The 16382-nt window shown below is 36.6% G+C and overlaps 2 protein-coding genes across 4 annotated transcripts; both read left to right on the forward strand.

Annotated features, from left to right (window-relative positions):
• Positions 1-426: 426 nt before the first annotated feature.
• On the forward strand, positions 427-7201 carry LOC106942856 (nuclear receptor subfamily 5 group A member 2-like). Of its 3 annotated transcripts, none has more exons than XM_015026198.1 (7): positions 427-1037; positions 1250-1353; positions 1476-1617; positions 2463-3043; positions 5397-5516; positions 6140-6287; positions 6690-7201. In XM_015026198.1, the coding sequence occupies exons 2-7, from the start codon at positions 1330-1332 to the stop codon at positions 6941-6943; spliced, it is 1269 nt and encodes a 422-aa protein (XP_014881684.1). In that variant the 5' UTR covers positions 427-1037; positions 1250-1329; the 3' UTR covers positions 6944-7201. The 3 variants fall into 3 exon arrangements, with proteins under 3 accessions (XP_014881684.1, XP_014881682.1, XP_014881683.1); XM_015026196.1 differs by having other exon boundaries at positions 1255-1358; XM_015026197.1 differs by having other exon boundaries at positions 428-1037; positions 1250-1358.
• A 5767-nt stretch (positions 7202-12968) lies between these two features.
• Positions 12969-16084, forward strand: LOC106942855 (proteasome subunit beta type-7-like). Its single transcript, XM_015026195.1, has 4 exons — positions 12969-13109; positions 13770-13863; positions 15677-15774; positions 15905-16084. Exons 1-4 carry the CDS (start codon positions 12985-12987, stop codon positions 16047-16049), a joined length of 462 nt encoding a protein of 153 aa, XP_014881681.1. The 5' UTR covers positions 12969-12984; the 3' UTR covers positions 16050-16084.
• Positions 16085-16382: the final 298 nt, after the last annotated feature.

The following is a 16382-nucleotide window of genomic DNA, read 5'->3' on the forward strand; positions in this document are numbered from 1 at the left end:
CAGAAATGGGACCTTTTTTACTCTTGGAACAAGCTGCCTCAGCACATTGTGGGATAATTTTGTTACTGTCTTTTCCTAACAGTTTTTTTGTGCTCTGTATAAGGACTGGGTTTTCATTTTGTATAATGTTATTGTTCTGCTCTATTTTTATTTTTATTACAATTTGGTTTCTAAGTTTTTAGCTGTTTATAATTGTTTTTATTGTTTATCTTGAAATTGATTAATAATTCAAACAGAACATATCCAGCTGTTCTGTTTATTTGTCTTTTAACTAATGTATTGTTAGTATTGTTCTCCATTTTAGTTGTTTTTAATATGTAGAAATAAATTTATTTTTAAAATGTCTTGCCAGAAATAATGGGATAAATTTCCAGAAAATTTGAAAACCTCTAAACCACTGAGTTCCTTTAAATCAAGGCTAAAAACCAATTTGTTTAGACTTCACATATATTAATTCTTTTGAGAGGATTCCTGGACTGATACTCCTGTTGTATCATTCCCTGTTAACACTGGTTGGCTCTTCATTCCTCTTACTGTTTCTGTTGCATTTGGTGGCTCCTGGATCTGTCTTCAGTCTTTCTCCCTGCATAAGGTCCTTTCACCAGCTCAAAATATGACAGCAAGTTTCGGGAATAACACTTTTCAAAAATTCTTGATTTAACATAAAATGAAAATATAATTCTTGCCTACTGAAAAAAATGAATCAGATTTAATGTAGAATTGTGGAATTTACTCATTAAAGCAGAACTACAAATAAAGAAACCATAATTTGCTATTTAACTTTAGGAGTCACCAGAGAGCAAGAAGTCACTGGCAGGCATATATTCCCTCAGAGAGGAAATCAGATGAGCAGGTGACTCATTAAGCATGCCTTCTGGTTGGAGCCTTGGCACTGAAAAAGAACATTCGAAGGTTTCCCTCCTCCAGGTGATGACAAGATTGACACTGTGAGCAGTAAAACTGGAAGAAAAGCAGATGAGTGCACATGTGTAGGTCTGACTCCACGCTGATTCCACAGGGAAGACCATCAGGGAAGGGTACTGAACCAATATCTGCATTTATGCTGAACCTACACTGGTTTAGATGTTCTGTTTCTACCCTAGTTTTAATTCTGGATTTTCATTTAAATGACTTTAATAATAGCCTAATGTTTAGTTGTAACTTGTTTGTGTAGGTTTGTGTTTTTCACTACACATTTCAGAACAGAACAAAGGAATCCTCAGATTTTGTTTTACATGTTTTTCTCTAGTTCAGACATGAATTTCCCATGTGAAGTGGATTTAGAGGAGCAGTGCCCGGTGTGTGGAGATAAGGTTTCTGGATACCACTATGGCATCCTCACCTGTGAGAGCTGTAAGGTACTTTAAACCCTACTATAGTATACTTTTTGTTAACCATAACTAATTTCCTACAGCACAAGACCAATATGGAGCAACAAAACTGCTTTCATCAAATTGTTTCTTCTTGGTTCTTAGGGATTTTTCAAAAGAACTGTTCAAAATAACAAGACATATGTCTGTGTGGAAAACCAGCAGTGCAAAATTGATACAAGTAAAAGAAAAAGATGCCCTTTTTGCAGATTTCAGAAGTGCCTTAATGTTGGAATGCGGCTAGAAGGTAAAGTGGGCTTTTTTTTCTGAATCCAATTGTGTAATGTTAGCTGACTGTGAGTGCAAACAATTAAATTAATGGAAATATTAACAAAAATGTTTTTTTAAGCCACATGCTCAGCTGTAATCTCTCAGGTGAGCAAAACAGGTTTAAGGAGATCTGAGACGGAGAAAATGTTCCATTCACTGCAATTATCAGTCCGTAACTGTCTCCATAAAGTCTACATGTAAACGTCCAATATGCATTTGGATAGTTGTTGACAATAAATGAAAACAATAAAATATATTTATTTATTTGCACAAAGCTGCTGTTTCTTTCATAGTTTGTTTTACTTGTGAAAAACAAACAGGCTGGATTTGACAGAGCAGCAGGGAGGAGCCTTTTGGTGTCTGTTTTCCTTCAAATTGTGGTATAAAGTTTCAGATTAAAATTAGCATAAATTTGTTATTTTCTACTGCCCATATTTAAATTATTTTTCAAAGAAACTTCAGCATTTCACAGTAACCGCAACAGTTCTGTAATGTTCCTAAAATTTCACACAACTATCCACACCACTATTTCACACAACTATCCCATGATGCCATTACATGGCATCATGGGATAGTTTTAGAAATTAATATGATAAATTAATGGCAAAATGTCTTCTGCCTTAGAAATTACAAAATGTTTTCTTCTGTTTTATCCAACAACAGCATTGGTCTTTTAAATTTATATATATGTTTCCTGCTGTTGTTTCAAAGCAGAAAATACCAAAAGAAATATGTGATTTCTTTAATGTTAGAATTTATCTCATAATCACATGCAAAGTCACCTTAAAACAGACTAATAGATTAATTTTCCCCCCCCATCAGCTGTCCGTGCAGATCGAATGAGAGGAGGCAGAAACAAGTTTGGCCCCATGTACAAGCATGATCGTGCCCTCAAGCAACAGAAAAAGGCTTTGATACAAGCCAGAAGATTGAGAATAGAAAGTAACCAAAAAGATGTTACTTTTACCAGCAACATCCACTCAATTGCTATCCTTCACAACACCAAACTAAATCCAAACCAACTTCCGTCCCAGCCCTGCAACTCACCTGCTGTATTACAGCACCAAATCACCTCTCCGACTAACTGGGCTATGAAGTTAGAGAACTGCAGCAACTCTGTAGAATTGGCAGCCCTTGCTGAAGCAATCATTGGTCCACATCACACATCCTCCCGATCAATTTCTACACAAAGTCCAAGGATACCCCAGCTTGAGATAGAGTTTCTGCACTGTGATCCACATGACCTTCAGCTGCAGAAAAATATCTTTTCTTGCCTGCAGCAGGAGCAAGCCTGCAGGCACAGAGAGCCCAGCACTTTCAGCTCAGTGTATGTGATGGCTGACCAGCTGTTGTGCTCTATTGTGGAGTGGGCTCGTACATCCATCTTCTTTAAGGAACTAAAGGTAAGATCTCTTGATTTTAGTTTTCTGTGTCTTGGTTATATGTTAATCTGAATCTGACAAACATTGTGATATGACTGTTCATGTCAGAATTAGAATGTTTATTTTTGGCTGGAGTTAGAAGGTTAATCATGGCACTCATTCAGATTTGACCTTGACAGCTGTGTTAGTTTTGTCAGCTGTAAAAACAACAGATAACAGTTGTCATATTTCTTTACAGGAACCCTCTGTTTTTTTATTTATTCAACCTCACTGAAAACTTCTGGAGCTCTTCATATTTTTCTTTTGTGCATAGCAGTAGAAACACACATCCAAGTCTGACCTCATTGCATGTCACACAGTATAAGATACTTGAGAAGAAGCAAACCAGCATTGAAATAAAATATTTTGCTTCAGGAGAAGCCAGAAGTGATTTTAGCAATCAATTATTTTTGAACTGTAATTTATACAACTTTATAGTCTGTTGGACCCTCAGTTGTAAATACCTAAAAAATGTGATTTTGAAATCAAAAATTTGAATTGTAACTGTAACTGTACGAGATGGCAAAAATCATTATTGTACAAATTGGAGCATGGACCAAAGTGTGTGGAAGCACACAATGTTTTCTAATTTGATTCCAGATCCTCTGGGTGTTTAACAGAATGAAATGGTCCACATGCTGAAAGACCGCAGGCTGCCTTGGGGATGAGAACAGGATCTCAGGAAGAGAAGTCTTTCGTGTCAGGCATTTTTCTATGGCTAGCCAAGAAGGGAGGGTGAACTCATCCACCTTCTTAAACCATAATGCCAATACACCAGAACTCTGACATTGGTGGCCCAGCTAGAATGCAAAAAACACAAGAAACCTAAACCCCCACATTCTTTTGATGTTTGAAGATGGCTTTTAGCCATGTGTTTTGTGTTTTGCACTCCCAAAAAAATTGTATGTTAATGGAATCTAAAAGCTTCAGGAAAATATTTAGTAATGAAAATCGTAATATTCTGAAATAAAAACAAAAATCAAGGTAGTGAGACTATCTTAGTAGTATTTGCACGTCCAATCAAGAATATAATGTCTCCATTTTTTTATGTTTTCCTTGATTTTAGTACATTTTTCTGAATTCTGAAATTCAATTTGAAAAAGTCTCTTGGGTTTTTTGACATTTTGATGCTCAAATATTTCATGTAGTCAGAGGTTATCTTAAAAGGTGTCATTGCCAGAAGTAGTGGATCAATCAGATTTTTTTAAAAATCTGAAAATTGAGGGTAAGAGCCTGGTAGACTGTGTAAACAACAAACAAAAGTGGTTTTTGTACTTTGCAACTAGGATAAGAAAAACTAAGGGATAGATGTTCAAAATAACTGTAGCTAGTAACAGACATAGTATTAACAAATGAATCTCAATGAAAAATAGTTGCTATTTCTCCACCTATCTCTGTGCTTTGACAAATGTGAAAATATAAATAATAAGAAGACAAGAAATTATCTGATTATCACAAATCAAGTCATAAACTAGCAAAGTCTTAAGAGAGTCTTAAGAGAGAGATCTGATGTTCAATAAACCACACTTAATTATTTTATTTTTCTTTTCAGTGAAAGTTGTTTTAATTTTTATGAGATTTTTCTGCTTTGCTCTTTTTATGTTAGTCTTAATTCAATTTGATTTTGGCCATGGGCCAGACAATGTCTTAATTGGTGACAAGTGGGTAACAGTAGAAGCTGCAGAGAAGTTCTGCTTCCTGGTCTGGACTCTGCGTTGTTTATGCTTTGGAAGACTAATACATTTGGCCAGATTCCTAGAAAGATAAGCTGCTTCATCCAAACTGGGATGGATGCCATCTCTCCAGATCAGAAAGGGTTTTCCCCAAAATGTCTGCCATGATCCAGGTAAACCATAACAGGCAATGTTGATCACAACACAGTAAAGAAATTTCTATAGTTGCTCCAGCACTGCTGATCAAACTGGCAAGGGTCAACAGCTTAACTAGACGAGAGAAACAAGCTTTGCATATGTCACTAGTTCTGGTTCATGGTTACTTAGTCATCTTATTCTTACTCCAACTCCAAGAAGACAGCTTAGGAGTCTGGTAAGAGTCTTAAATACTAGTTACTATAGTACGTATTTAATATGACAAAAAGTAAAGCAAACAAAATATTCTATTCTATTCTATTCTATTCTATTCTATTCTATTCTATTCTATTCTATTATGTTTTGTAGAAGAGTTGACTCAAGAATTACAAATTAACTAGGAAAATAGATAAATCACAATACTCAACTTGGGCAATTTCAGACAAAATAAGTTCAATCTTAAAAATACACGAGAAATGAACAGGATGCATAATATTCCAATGGTATCAGTTCCTCTTTCTTTCAAGGTCTCTGACCAGATGAAGTTGCTACACAGCTGCTGGAGTGAGCTGTTGGTTCTGGAGATAATCTCCAGACAGGTACTTTATGGCACTGATGGTGGTCTGCTACTGATCAGTGGGCAGCAGGTGGGTGGGATGAGCCTGATTTTATATCCATTCTGATTTAATTTGTTTAAAAATAAATACCAGTGACAAGCTCACATGTATTACTTGTACTTGTACATTATATTCTTGTATTAAGTGTGATCCAAATTAATTTTCTATGAAGTAATTTTATTATGTTATCATATAAACTGACCACAGGTGAAAGGCTGCACTGCACAATATGTCAAGTCTCAAAGTTAAATTGTAAGAACACTGTGCTACTTATGGATATCTCAAAGGAGTGCTTGAACTATAATTTTTGGTCAGCACTCTTCATCCTTTGAATGACAATATTATGTTTGACCAGTTACTGGGCTCCCATTGTGCTTGACTGTTCTCAATTTTGATACAGACTAAAGATGCTAAAGTGTAAGGTGGGAATATCTTGATGACAGAAGACAAAAAAAAAAAAAAAGAAAACAGAGCAAAATGTAGGTTTATTTTTGTAATTGCAATAGCAATTTTATTAACATTTGCTCTTTTCTTAATATTGTCCTGCCATAATACAAATGCTTAAAAGAGTAATATGCTAATAAACACAATTATTCTAGTTCAGAGAACGCTTGATCACCATCTTGATGTCAGCAGATGCTTTCTTGGTCCAGGGGGAACTGTCATATGTTGCGTCTCATGCTGGCCCTACTTTAGTCAGCCTGAATCAAAGAGGGACAGAGCTTGTGGAGAAGTTTCGAATGCTGAAGGTAGATCATCAAGAATTTGCCTGCATCAGGTTTCTAATCCTGTTTGCCCCTGGTGAGTGTCCAAGTTGTACCCTTTTGAAGTGTATTAAAGGTTCATTGGTTGTCTATTGATAAGCCACTATGAGATGCAGAAGACTGGTACACAATCTGAGATGAACAAAAACAAGATTTTAACTCAAACAAGCCCATGTTACAGACCACATGACCTGAGGAAAATCAAAGCTAAGAGTTTTTTCTCAAAGATTTCAATAGCTCACCTAAGTCACCCAAATTCTCAGTTTTTCAGAGAGGTACAGTCCTGTTGTCTCTTTGTAGTTTTTTGCTTAGATAAGTTACAGACACTGAAATGTCCTGTTTTCAGGCACTACACCTTCATGTGTTCAAGTTTCTTACACACTAAACAGTTTTAATAAAAGCCTGAAAATAGTTTCTCAGATTGTACTCTTTCTGTCAGATGTCAAGGAGCTTGAAGAACACCGTTTTGTAGAAAGTGTGCAGCAGCAGGTTGAAGGAGCCCTCCTAAAGTACACACTGGCCTCATCATCGCAGTCCTGCAACCGTTTCACTTGTCTGCAACTGTATCTGTCAGAGCTACACTCCCTCAGCATACTAGCTGAAGATTATCTGTACTACAAACATCTGAGTGGTGAGGTGCCCTGCAACAATCTGCTGAATGAGATGCTACACGCCAAATGCTGTTGGACATGAGCTGAATTGTTCTAGAACAACATGCAAGACACGACTGTAAAGTCAAAAATCTACTTTACATTTGTGTAATGAAGCATTTGTGTTTATCCTATTATTTTCAACAAGTTCTGCTTCAATTTTGTTCTGTACTACTGCTGCATCAGTTAAATTAAATTCATTTGATGTACTTGTAGTTTATGTACGTGAATATATATTTGTGGGTAAGCAAATTATCTCTTTCCTTATTAAAATTGATGCTTTTGTGCTGACATAAATTCAGATGTTTGTGTGTTTGGTTTTGTTTTGTGTGTTTGGTTTTAGGACAAATTGTAAAATGATTTTCTGTCATTTTACTATATATTTAATGGAATGTTCTTCTGTACAATCAGCACAAGGCTTCCCATGCCAGTACACCTTTCCAGATAAAAGGAAGCACATATTTCATAAAAAAACTAATGAGGTCACAAATCGTAATGAAGCTGTAAAAACTTTATTTTTTTGTAGTCTATTTTAAAAATATTGCTCCTAAAACTTGAAATTAAAACTTGAAATTAATAATAGGAAGTGTTGTCATACAAAACAAACCTTAGACCTCCCAATTTGTCACGAAAATAAATTCCAATATATTTTATAGAGATTTTATATGACAAATCAGCACAAAACAGTGCAAAAGTGGAAGTAAATAAGTAGAATTTATTTACAAAGTGCTTTTTACAGACATAAAATCACTATGCGCAGTACAATAAAAATCAACCCTAAACTACTAAAAGCATAAAACAAAATTCACAAACACAATACAATCATGACGTAAAAGCCTGGGAAAATAAAACTGTTTTCAGTTGCTTTTTAAAAACATCCACAGTGTGCAAAAACGGAGCGGCAAGGGAAAACTGTTCCACAGCCACTGATTGAAAGAACCATACGAGGAGCAACCAAGAGATCCAGTGTTTGGAACAAAAGCCAAGAGCAGCGGAGAATTTAGTTAAAAATTGTCAAAGTTAATCTGGAGTCTGAGCTCTGTACGTCAGCACAAGTACTTTAAGGCAAATTCTAAAATCGACTGGGAGCCAGTGTAGAGAATATAACCAGAGTGATATGACTGAATTTACTGGATTTGGTGAGAAGGCTAACTGTTGCATTCTGTATTGATTGCAAACATGAAATTGCGGACCTATCCAAGCAGGTAAAAATGAGATTACAGTAGTCCAGACGAGATGACACAAAAGCCTGAATTATTTTCTCTAGGTCAACTCTGGAGACCATATGTGATATTTTAGAAAATGAAAGAATCAAGAATGGGAAACAGTCTTAATGTGTGACTCAAAGCCATGAAGGACAGGATGTTTGGTATTTAAAGTATTTTATAAATAAAAATCTAAAATCATTATGTGCATTTTGTAACCACCCCTATGAGTCTTTTGTAGAGCTACATTTTAAAGCAATTCAGGTTGCCTCTCTTACAGTCCTGGTGGTATATCTCAGTTTTGTACATCTGGTGACACATTTCTGCTCATTCAGATTGGATGAAGTGCATCTGCGAGCAATCCTTTTCAGTAACACTTTATTTGACGGGGTGTGCATAAGACTGACATGACACTGTCATAAACATGATATAACATCTGTCATGAACATGAACGAGTCTTTATGAAAGTTTATGACTGTTGTCATGAAGTGTCATTCGGTAAATAATGACACTTTTAATGCAAAGTTGCTGTAAAAGTTGAATTAAAAGTCCATTAAAAGTGCCAACTTTGCATGATTTTGTAAATTATGATAATTTAATGCAAAGTTGGCATTTTAATGGACTTTCAATGCAACTTTTAGAGCAACTTTGCATTAAAAGTGTCATTATTTACCGAATGACACTTCATGACAACTGTCATAAACATTCATAAAGACTTCTTTATGTTCATGACAGGTGTTATGTCATGTTTATGACAGTGTCATGTCAGTCTTATGCACACCCCTTCAAATAAAGTGTTACCCTATTTTCTAATCTTCTCAAATTCTCAGGTCTAAACTTTTACAGGGCTATTCTAACAATGATGCAAGCCACATATGCAGCATTTCAGAAATATTTTGAAGATAAAACTATGCCTCATTTTATCTTCACTTCCAAATATTGAATAATGATCCTATTTCATTATTACGTCTATTATGTACCTATTAATAGGTACACAAATCATTTTATGTAGCACCAATTCAAGATGAATGTTAACTCAAACATACAGTTTATCAGTATAAATATACAGTCAGTTCAGTCCAATCTGACAGACTCAAAGTCAGTTAGATATACTCCAGTTTAAGTCAATCAGACTTAGTTTATTATTCAAGTTGTTAAAAAAGTTTTCTGTCTCATAAAACCCAACAGATCGCATCAGCAATCCCTCCTAAGCAAGCATGTAGCAACAGTGGAGAGGCAAAAATCCCCTATAACAGGAAGAAACCTGCAGCAGAAACTGACTCAGTGGGAACAACCATCTCCTGCAGCCCACTGGAGGTTTGAGAAGAGAGAGCATACACACATGAAACACAGAAGCACTGATCCAGGAATACTTACTATGTTAAAGAAAAATAAAATGTTTATGGCAGAAACACAGCTAAACAAATGAGCTCGTCTGTTATAAAATCAAAACAGTAACAACAGTTAGTCTAGTTAAAAGCTCCTTCAATTGATTTTGCTAGAATGACAGGGTTACACACAGAGAGGTGGGGAAAAGTATATAATCTATTGAAGAACAAAGTAAAGTTATTGGTAGCAGTAACTAATTTCCTCCTTCCAAGATGGTGACACAGATGTCAGGATGCATGCCAGATTATGCTTAAAAGAATAAAACAGACAGAACAGATAATAAGTAATTGGAAAGAACAAGAAGAAACTAACAGAGCTGAACAGTGGTCTATATAATTTCACAGGGAGTTGCTAAAGGCAAGTTAAAACAGAGGAAATATGATGTTCCTCTCTCATATTCATGAGAACTCTTGCTGCTGCATTTTGGATCAGCTGGTGGCTTTTTCCTGCGCTGTCCTTCATCTACCACTGAAAACCCAAACAAAGAGAGGTTGTGATTGTATGTAAAAAAAAAAAAAGCTCAACAAAGCATTGCATATGCTGACTGAAAAAAATATGAAAATAAAGTTACTGCTTGTTTCATTAAAACATGTTCAAGCTCTAACCAAAATTCTACAAAAACATCTAAACAGTTACTTTCTAAAGCTAATGTCTTAGATTTAGTCAAATTTGAAAATCTCTGCCATCAAATAACTAGTTTTTCGTACAGATGAGTATAAACAATTTTCTACATGCCAACTTTGTAATAAAAAATTAGAAAATCACTTAAATAAATTATTCTCTTTTTAGATTTTTTTTTTATTTTTATTTTTTATTATCACAACCATACTTCTTGACTGAATGAAAATAGTTTTAAATATGGATCTTCCAGACGTGGAATAATTGTGAATAATTTTAGATTTACCTGTAACCACATTGTTTTTGCAAATGTTTAAATAAAACTAGAATGCTGATTAAAAGAACAATGATAACTCTTTTAAAAAGATTAGGCTGAATAGTAAATGTACAGGATTGGAATGCAGCAGAATTGTTCAGTTTTGCTAACTTGTGTATTAAAAAGTTAATTAGAAGGAATTTACATGAATAAATGCTAAACGGTCATGTTAAAGAGCTAAAACCAACAGTTGTGTACAAAAATGTTTATTTGTTCAGCTTACTAATAAGGATAGCTGTTAAGAATATAAAATATAAACATTTCCGAACACTTATGCAACATTTTTTTTACAGCAACAGAACAATGTCATGTGCTTAAGTTATCTGTATTTACAAATAAATAATTCAGCAGTTGTGACTTTAATGTGTATACACACCATACTGCATTTTTAAGTTTCCAGCCAATCAGGCTTTCCAAATCAGAATTTAGTCTTCATCATGAGTTGGTGTGTGTTTATTGCTTAGCTGTAGTGCAGTGGCGCAAAAAGTGGGTATGCAGCGCATGCAACGCATAGGGGCGCTGCACCAGAGGGGGCGTCAAAACCCCGTCTGGATGGGGCGGCGCCCCAATGATGCCTTCCACTTCACCGCGCCCTTACGCTCCTTCACCTCGCGCACATGTAAATGTAAATGTAGCGAGTTTTACCTTTCACGTGCCTTTGTCTCGGGTGGGGGGGCTGGGGGAGTAAACATACCGATAGAGCGACCATATGTTTTCTACGCTCCTTCACCCTTACGTACTTTCCTTTTTTGGTGGGGTAGGGGGGGGGGGCGATTTATGTTTTCGCATCCACCTGAATAATATGTAGTTGCGCCCCTGCTGTAGAGTTATATTAGGCAAAAGTTCAGGGATTTATGCCAGAAGAACTATCTTTACACAGCTGTGGAGCATTTTTGGTTTAGTCTCACCGACTTTGTTTTACATAGCAAGTTGGAATCTCGACAAACGTATTTCTGGTAGCTGCCAAGAGCTGTGCAAATAAAAACAACTCCACCAATAAATCTATGCGTCTCCTTGATAAAGGAGCTAATTATCTCGTGCTATCACACTGTCCTTTGTAGCATCATGACCAGATTTGATCCCAGCATTTTTTAACTTTCTTTGGATTGTAGGAGGAAGATATTAAACCTGAAAAACATGTATGAGTAGGGGCAAACATGTTAGTTTCACTGAGAAATGCCTTGGCAGATCCATCCATCCATCCATCCATCCATACAGGTAGCCAGTTCATCACAGGACAACACAGAGACACACAGGACAAACAAAAACATACTTACATACTTGTGTCAAAAAGTAATGTAGATTAATCAATTGAACTAACAGTCATGTTTTTGGATTGTGAGAGATTGAAGAACTTTGATAAAAATGGGCAATCCTCATTCCAAGTCGCAATGTTACATCTTTAAAACAAAAAACAAAAGGTTGCAATGGAAGTGATGAGTCTTTATTTTAATCTAGTAATCTGCTGCAACACGAAGGTCAGCAGACACACTTCCTGTAAGTAAAAGTCTGTGTACATAAAATCCTTGTTATTGGCCACTTAAATCCGACCGATTACATCTCCAAGCAGCTGTTTCCCTTCCCCCAAGCCCAACACCGGCTTAAGTAAAAAGCTTAATCAGTATAATGCACTCTCAATGTTTTCTGGTGGTGCACTATTTCCTAAAACATATTACTAGACCTTGACATCCAGCTGGCATCCAGTTAGCACCTGTGCTGTTCAAGGACATAACATGGCACCAGATTAAAGATATCTGCTTTACCCTGAAGCAAAAGGAAAGCTATGACTTGCTTATCAGGAATTTCCACAAAAAATTATGTACATTTGTGAACATCTTGTTAGAAATTTTCCACATGTTTTATTGTGTACTCAAAATATATAGATTTTGTTGCTGAAAAGAAAAATGGAAGAAAAAAGTGAAATTAAAAAAAGAGCTATGGGAAGCACAGCATATCAAGCTATCAAGGATAATGCCTTTCATCCCCTCTACGGCATGGACGGTCTGAGGAGTAGACATAGTCAAAGATTACTGCAACCCAGACGTGCTAAGGAACACAGCAAGTCTTTTCTGCCTGAGGCTATCAGGCTTTATAATACATACATAGTCTCTAGAGCTGTGCGACTTAAATGTTGAATATATGTTTAGCAATATACTGATCATTATATGTGTGTCCTTAAGACTTTCACTGCTAATGGCTATTTATTGTTATTTTTCTTATTATTACTTTATTTATTTATTAACTTTATTTTAATTTTTATTGTGTGTTGTGCTTTGACAAATAAAATCCCCCCCACCACCACCACCACATAGGGGATCAATATAAACACATAATACCCAACATCTGTCTTCTGACTTTCATTTTCATTTATTATTGAAGTTAACTGTCGATGTGCCATTTTAAATAAAATGCATATTTAAAAGAAGAAGAAGAAGAAGAAGAAGCAGAAGAAGAAGAAGAAGAAGAAGAAGAAGAAGAAGAAGAAGAAGAAGAAGAAGAGCACTTTTGACATTGTTTCAGGGGGTCTCATTTCCCCACTATGCGTGGAGTCCGCAAATGCCGCATCTCTCGCGAGTTTCTTTCTTCACTTCCCGGAAACACAAACCTTCATCCACCAAGATGGCGACTTTGACTATGAGCAGACCTCTCGTGGCGGGTTTCAGTTTCGAAAATTGTAGAAGGTAAACGGTTTTAAATCTATGAAAGTTATTTAAGAATTATATACAACACGTTTAATCGTTCGAGCACTAGGTTTATTAGACGTGTTTTGTTTTCAAACGGCTTAGGGATGCTAGCTCATGTGAAGTTGCCTTACAATGACTCAGGATTTTCTGATGCGCTGTTGCAGTCGCTTATTTCTCATGCTCCGTTTCACTTCTCTGTTGAATGAGTTTAGTGTGTTGTTTTAATTAGAAACGAAATAAGTCCGCATTCTTTCTGAAATTTAGGTGAACTAAACTGGAACAGAATTGCTAAACTGGAACAACTCTGTTCCAGTTTAGCTCCGCATCGGGTAAAAAAAGCACACCGGACCACTTAACCCTTCAAAGCCACCTAAATGAAGTGTTTAGATTCAAATATCCAAGTGTAATAAAATATCAAATGTTTTCTACTGAAGTGCTTAATCTAATTGTATGGGGATGGAAAAGATACACATTACTGAAGTTGATGGGAATTTGTTGTAAGCAGAGAAATGGAAATTACTGTCAAATTTTTAACTTTGAAGTCAACAAAGTTGGAGAAGGAGCACGAACGAGCATTTGCCGGTGATGATATTTGTTTTACTCTTTACACTGATTAAATCATTCATTCATATTCATGATTTAATTTTTTTATTTCAGAAATGTGTTTTTGGAAGGTGAAGTCAATAATCTGGGATGCAGCTTGCCTGCTGCTCGAAAAACCGGAACCACCATTTGTGGGGTGGTCTTCAAGGTTAGTGACAGAAACAGATACTGGACTTGGAATGATAACCAGTTTTATCTAGCCCATATGTTTTGATACTAGTGATTCACCTATCAGACTTTTTGCTCATGGTGAATTTCAGCTCAGCTCCTCGTCCCCAAAGCAAAAGGACAAGGATGAGGACTTAAGAAACCACCCAGCCATTATTTCTATGTTATTGTTTTTTGGTATTTTAAAATGAGCTGTTTCAAAAACCTTCTGTAGTAAATGGATAGACACTGCCACTCACCTACCAACCCTAGCGAATCCCTGCCTGTTACCTAGCAACTCCAGCAAAACCCGGCCCATTGATGACCTTCACCCAGATGGTGCCGATGATAGCAGGAGTTCATCACACTATTACCGGGTTGATGGTTCGACTCCCGCTTCATCCTCCTCTGTCATTGTGTCCCTGGGCAAGTCACTGCACCTGCCTTGCCAGCTGGAAGGCCCAAAAGGTGGTGCCGCTGCATGGCAGCCTCACCTCTGTCAGACTGCCCCAGGGCAGCTGTGGCTACTATCTAGTAGCGCACAACCATCAATGTGTGAGAATGGGTGAATGAGGCCCTAAAACGGCTCATTCTGAAAGGTAATCGTTAGGCAGAGCTGGAGCAGGTTAAATTATCTAAGAATGATTTTGTACAAAAAGTTGTGAGCATGCTTTGTATAGCACATATCCTGATCTTACCTGTTCAAGGAAGAAAAGCATTAATTAACTGAAAAATATTGTTTTTCAATATTTAATTTTATATTGTTTTATTAAAAAAAAGAACAAAAAACAAACAGCATACACTGTAAGAAACAAAATGTGTAGTAAATATTAGCCAGATCACACTTTTGATGTTATCCAAATTTATCCATAAAAATGATAATTCTCTAGTTCCTGTAATTTGATCTCATTGTGTAATTCTTTCTTCTGGCAAGAATCAATAATGAATTCACTATGTATTGATTTAGCGTTTTTTTGTGGAGGGACATGTATGCTTTGGCTTGGCTCCTTGTGCTTCATTTCACACTGTAACAGTGTGAAGCACTGTAACGGTGTGCTTCACACCAAATCGGATACGATTTGATCGTATCCGATCAAATTGTTTTATTTTCTCCCATCCTGTTGAAGTTACTCATTTCCTGTGTGCTCTATGCTTTTTTTTTTCCAGCCTGTTTTCTATTTTTTGATTCATCTTTCAGGATATTTAGCCAGATTGATGTAATTCACAGAGCGCTGTGATTTATTTGTTTATGATTACTGGGGAGAACAGGATTCATGGGAGAACAAGAGCATCTTCCCACAACTCTGCATATGTCTTTTGTCATTGTTTTACCTACGACTTTTATTCAAAAAGACTCACAAGTGAACAAAACTGTTAATGGGTTTTAGTTTAGTATCTGTTACTGCATGATGAAAAAGCACTGATAAACCATGCTAGCAGAAAATTCATGATTAGATTAATGTGTACTGTCGGTTGCTATGCCATGTTTCCATATTACAATAACGTAAAAGTATGCCAGCATCAAGAAAAAAAGAGGGGGATTTGCAGGTCAAAGCTTTCTGTCTGGTCTGGTTCCTCTTTTTCTTCAACATGATGATGTAATGTTTGCAACCTTTTACATCAACTAATTCATATTGGATTTGTTTGTAAATAACATACAACGAAAAGACTCGACTCATCTCTTAAACTGCTGGCTTAAACCTATTGAGCCTGAGCAGAGGTATTCTGAATCCACAAAAAATTGCTTGAGGATTAGCTAACTGAGAACAGCTCATCAAGCAGTTCCATAGATGATGATGTGATTTTGTGTTCAGGATGGAGTTGTTCTCGGCGCTGACACCAGAGCCACTGAAGGCATGGTGGTGGCTGATAAAAATTGCTCCAAGATCCACTATATCTCCCCCAACATTTAGTAAGTGACAGCTCAGCTCTTCCTTTATCCTTAATTTATGCATTACGTAGCCTCTCTGAATGGAGGTTTTGCTAGATTATAGCAGAAATAGTGAACCCCCTCCTTACTGCTCCTTTGTGGTGTTGTCCAGCTGCTGCGGTGCAGGAACCGCTGCTGACACTGAGATGACCACTCAGATCATCTCGTCCAACCTGGAGCTGCACTCCCTGTCCACAGGCAGACTGCCACGTGTGGCAACTGCTAACCGCATGCTCAAGCAAATGCTCTTCAGGTAGGCCTCTGTGTTTGTGTTGCTGAGTAATGAACATCCTCACTGTTAACCCACTGTCATTATTAGCCCAGAAAGCTTCGGTTACCAGATCTTATCACTCAAGCAGACCCATTGCATCTTTACATTTGCTGCTGTTTGTGGCTGGAATCAGTGCTGGATAAAACTTAGAACAAGTTTAGACAGTAGATGGCTTTCTATTAACCATAAAATTGCACAAATTGAAGTTACAAAAATAAATGTGCTTAATGAAAACACTTTGTTCACATCACACAAGGTTTCAACAACCAGATCCAGATGTTACTTCTAGCGAAATAATGAGCAAGACGGCAGGAAGTAG

This window comes from Poecilia latipinna, unplaced genomic scaffold, assembly GCF_001443285.1.
Source record: "Poecilia latipinna isolate Pla-1442-1.1 unplaced genomic scaffold, P_latipinna-1.0 Scaffold4608, whole genome shotgun sequence".
Lineage (NCBI taxonomy): Eukaryota > Metazoa > Chordata > Actinopteri > Cyprinodontiformes > Poeciliidae > Poecilia > Poecilia latipinna.

Bases quoted from the DNA above. Each gene is read 5' to 3' on its own strand.
- LOC106942856 (XM_015026196.1), top strand. From the start codon at position 986: ATGTGTAGGTCTGACTCCACGCTGATTCCACAGGGAAGACCATCAGGG. The intron at 1,618-2,462 runs GTAAAGTGGGCT...CCCCCCCATCAG, and splicing joins TGTTGGAATGCGGCTAGAAG to CTGTCCGTGCAGATCGAATG. The intron at 3,044-5,396 runs GTAAGATCTCTT...CTTTCTTTCAAG, and splicing joins TCTTCTTTAAGGAACTAAAG to GTCTCTGACCAGATGAAGTT.
- LOC106942855 (XM_015026195.1), top strand. From the start codon at position 12,985: ATGCCGCATCTCTCGCGAGTTTCTTTCTTCACTTCCCGGAAACACAAA. The intron at 13,110-13,769 runs GTAAACGGTTTT...TTTTTATTTCAG, and splicing joins AGTTTCGAAAATTGTAGAAG to AAATGTGTTTTTGGAAGGTG. The intron at 15,775-15,904 runs GTAAGTGACAGC...GGTGTTGTCCAG, and splicing joins TATATCTCCCCCAACATTTA to CTGCTGCGGTGCAGGAACCG.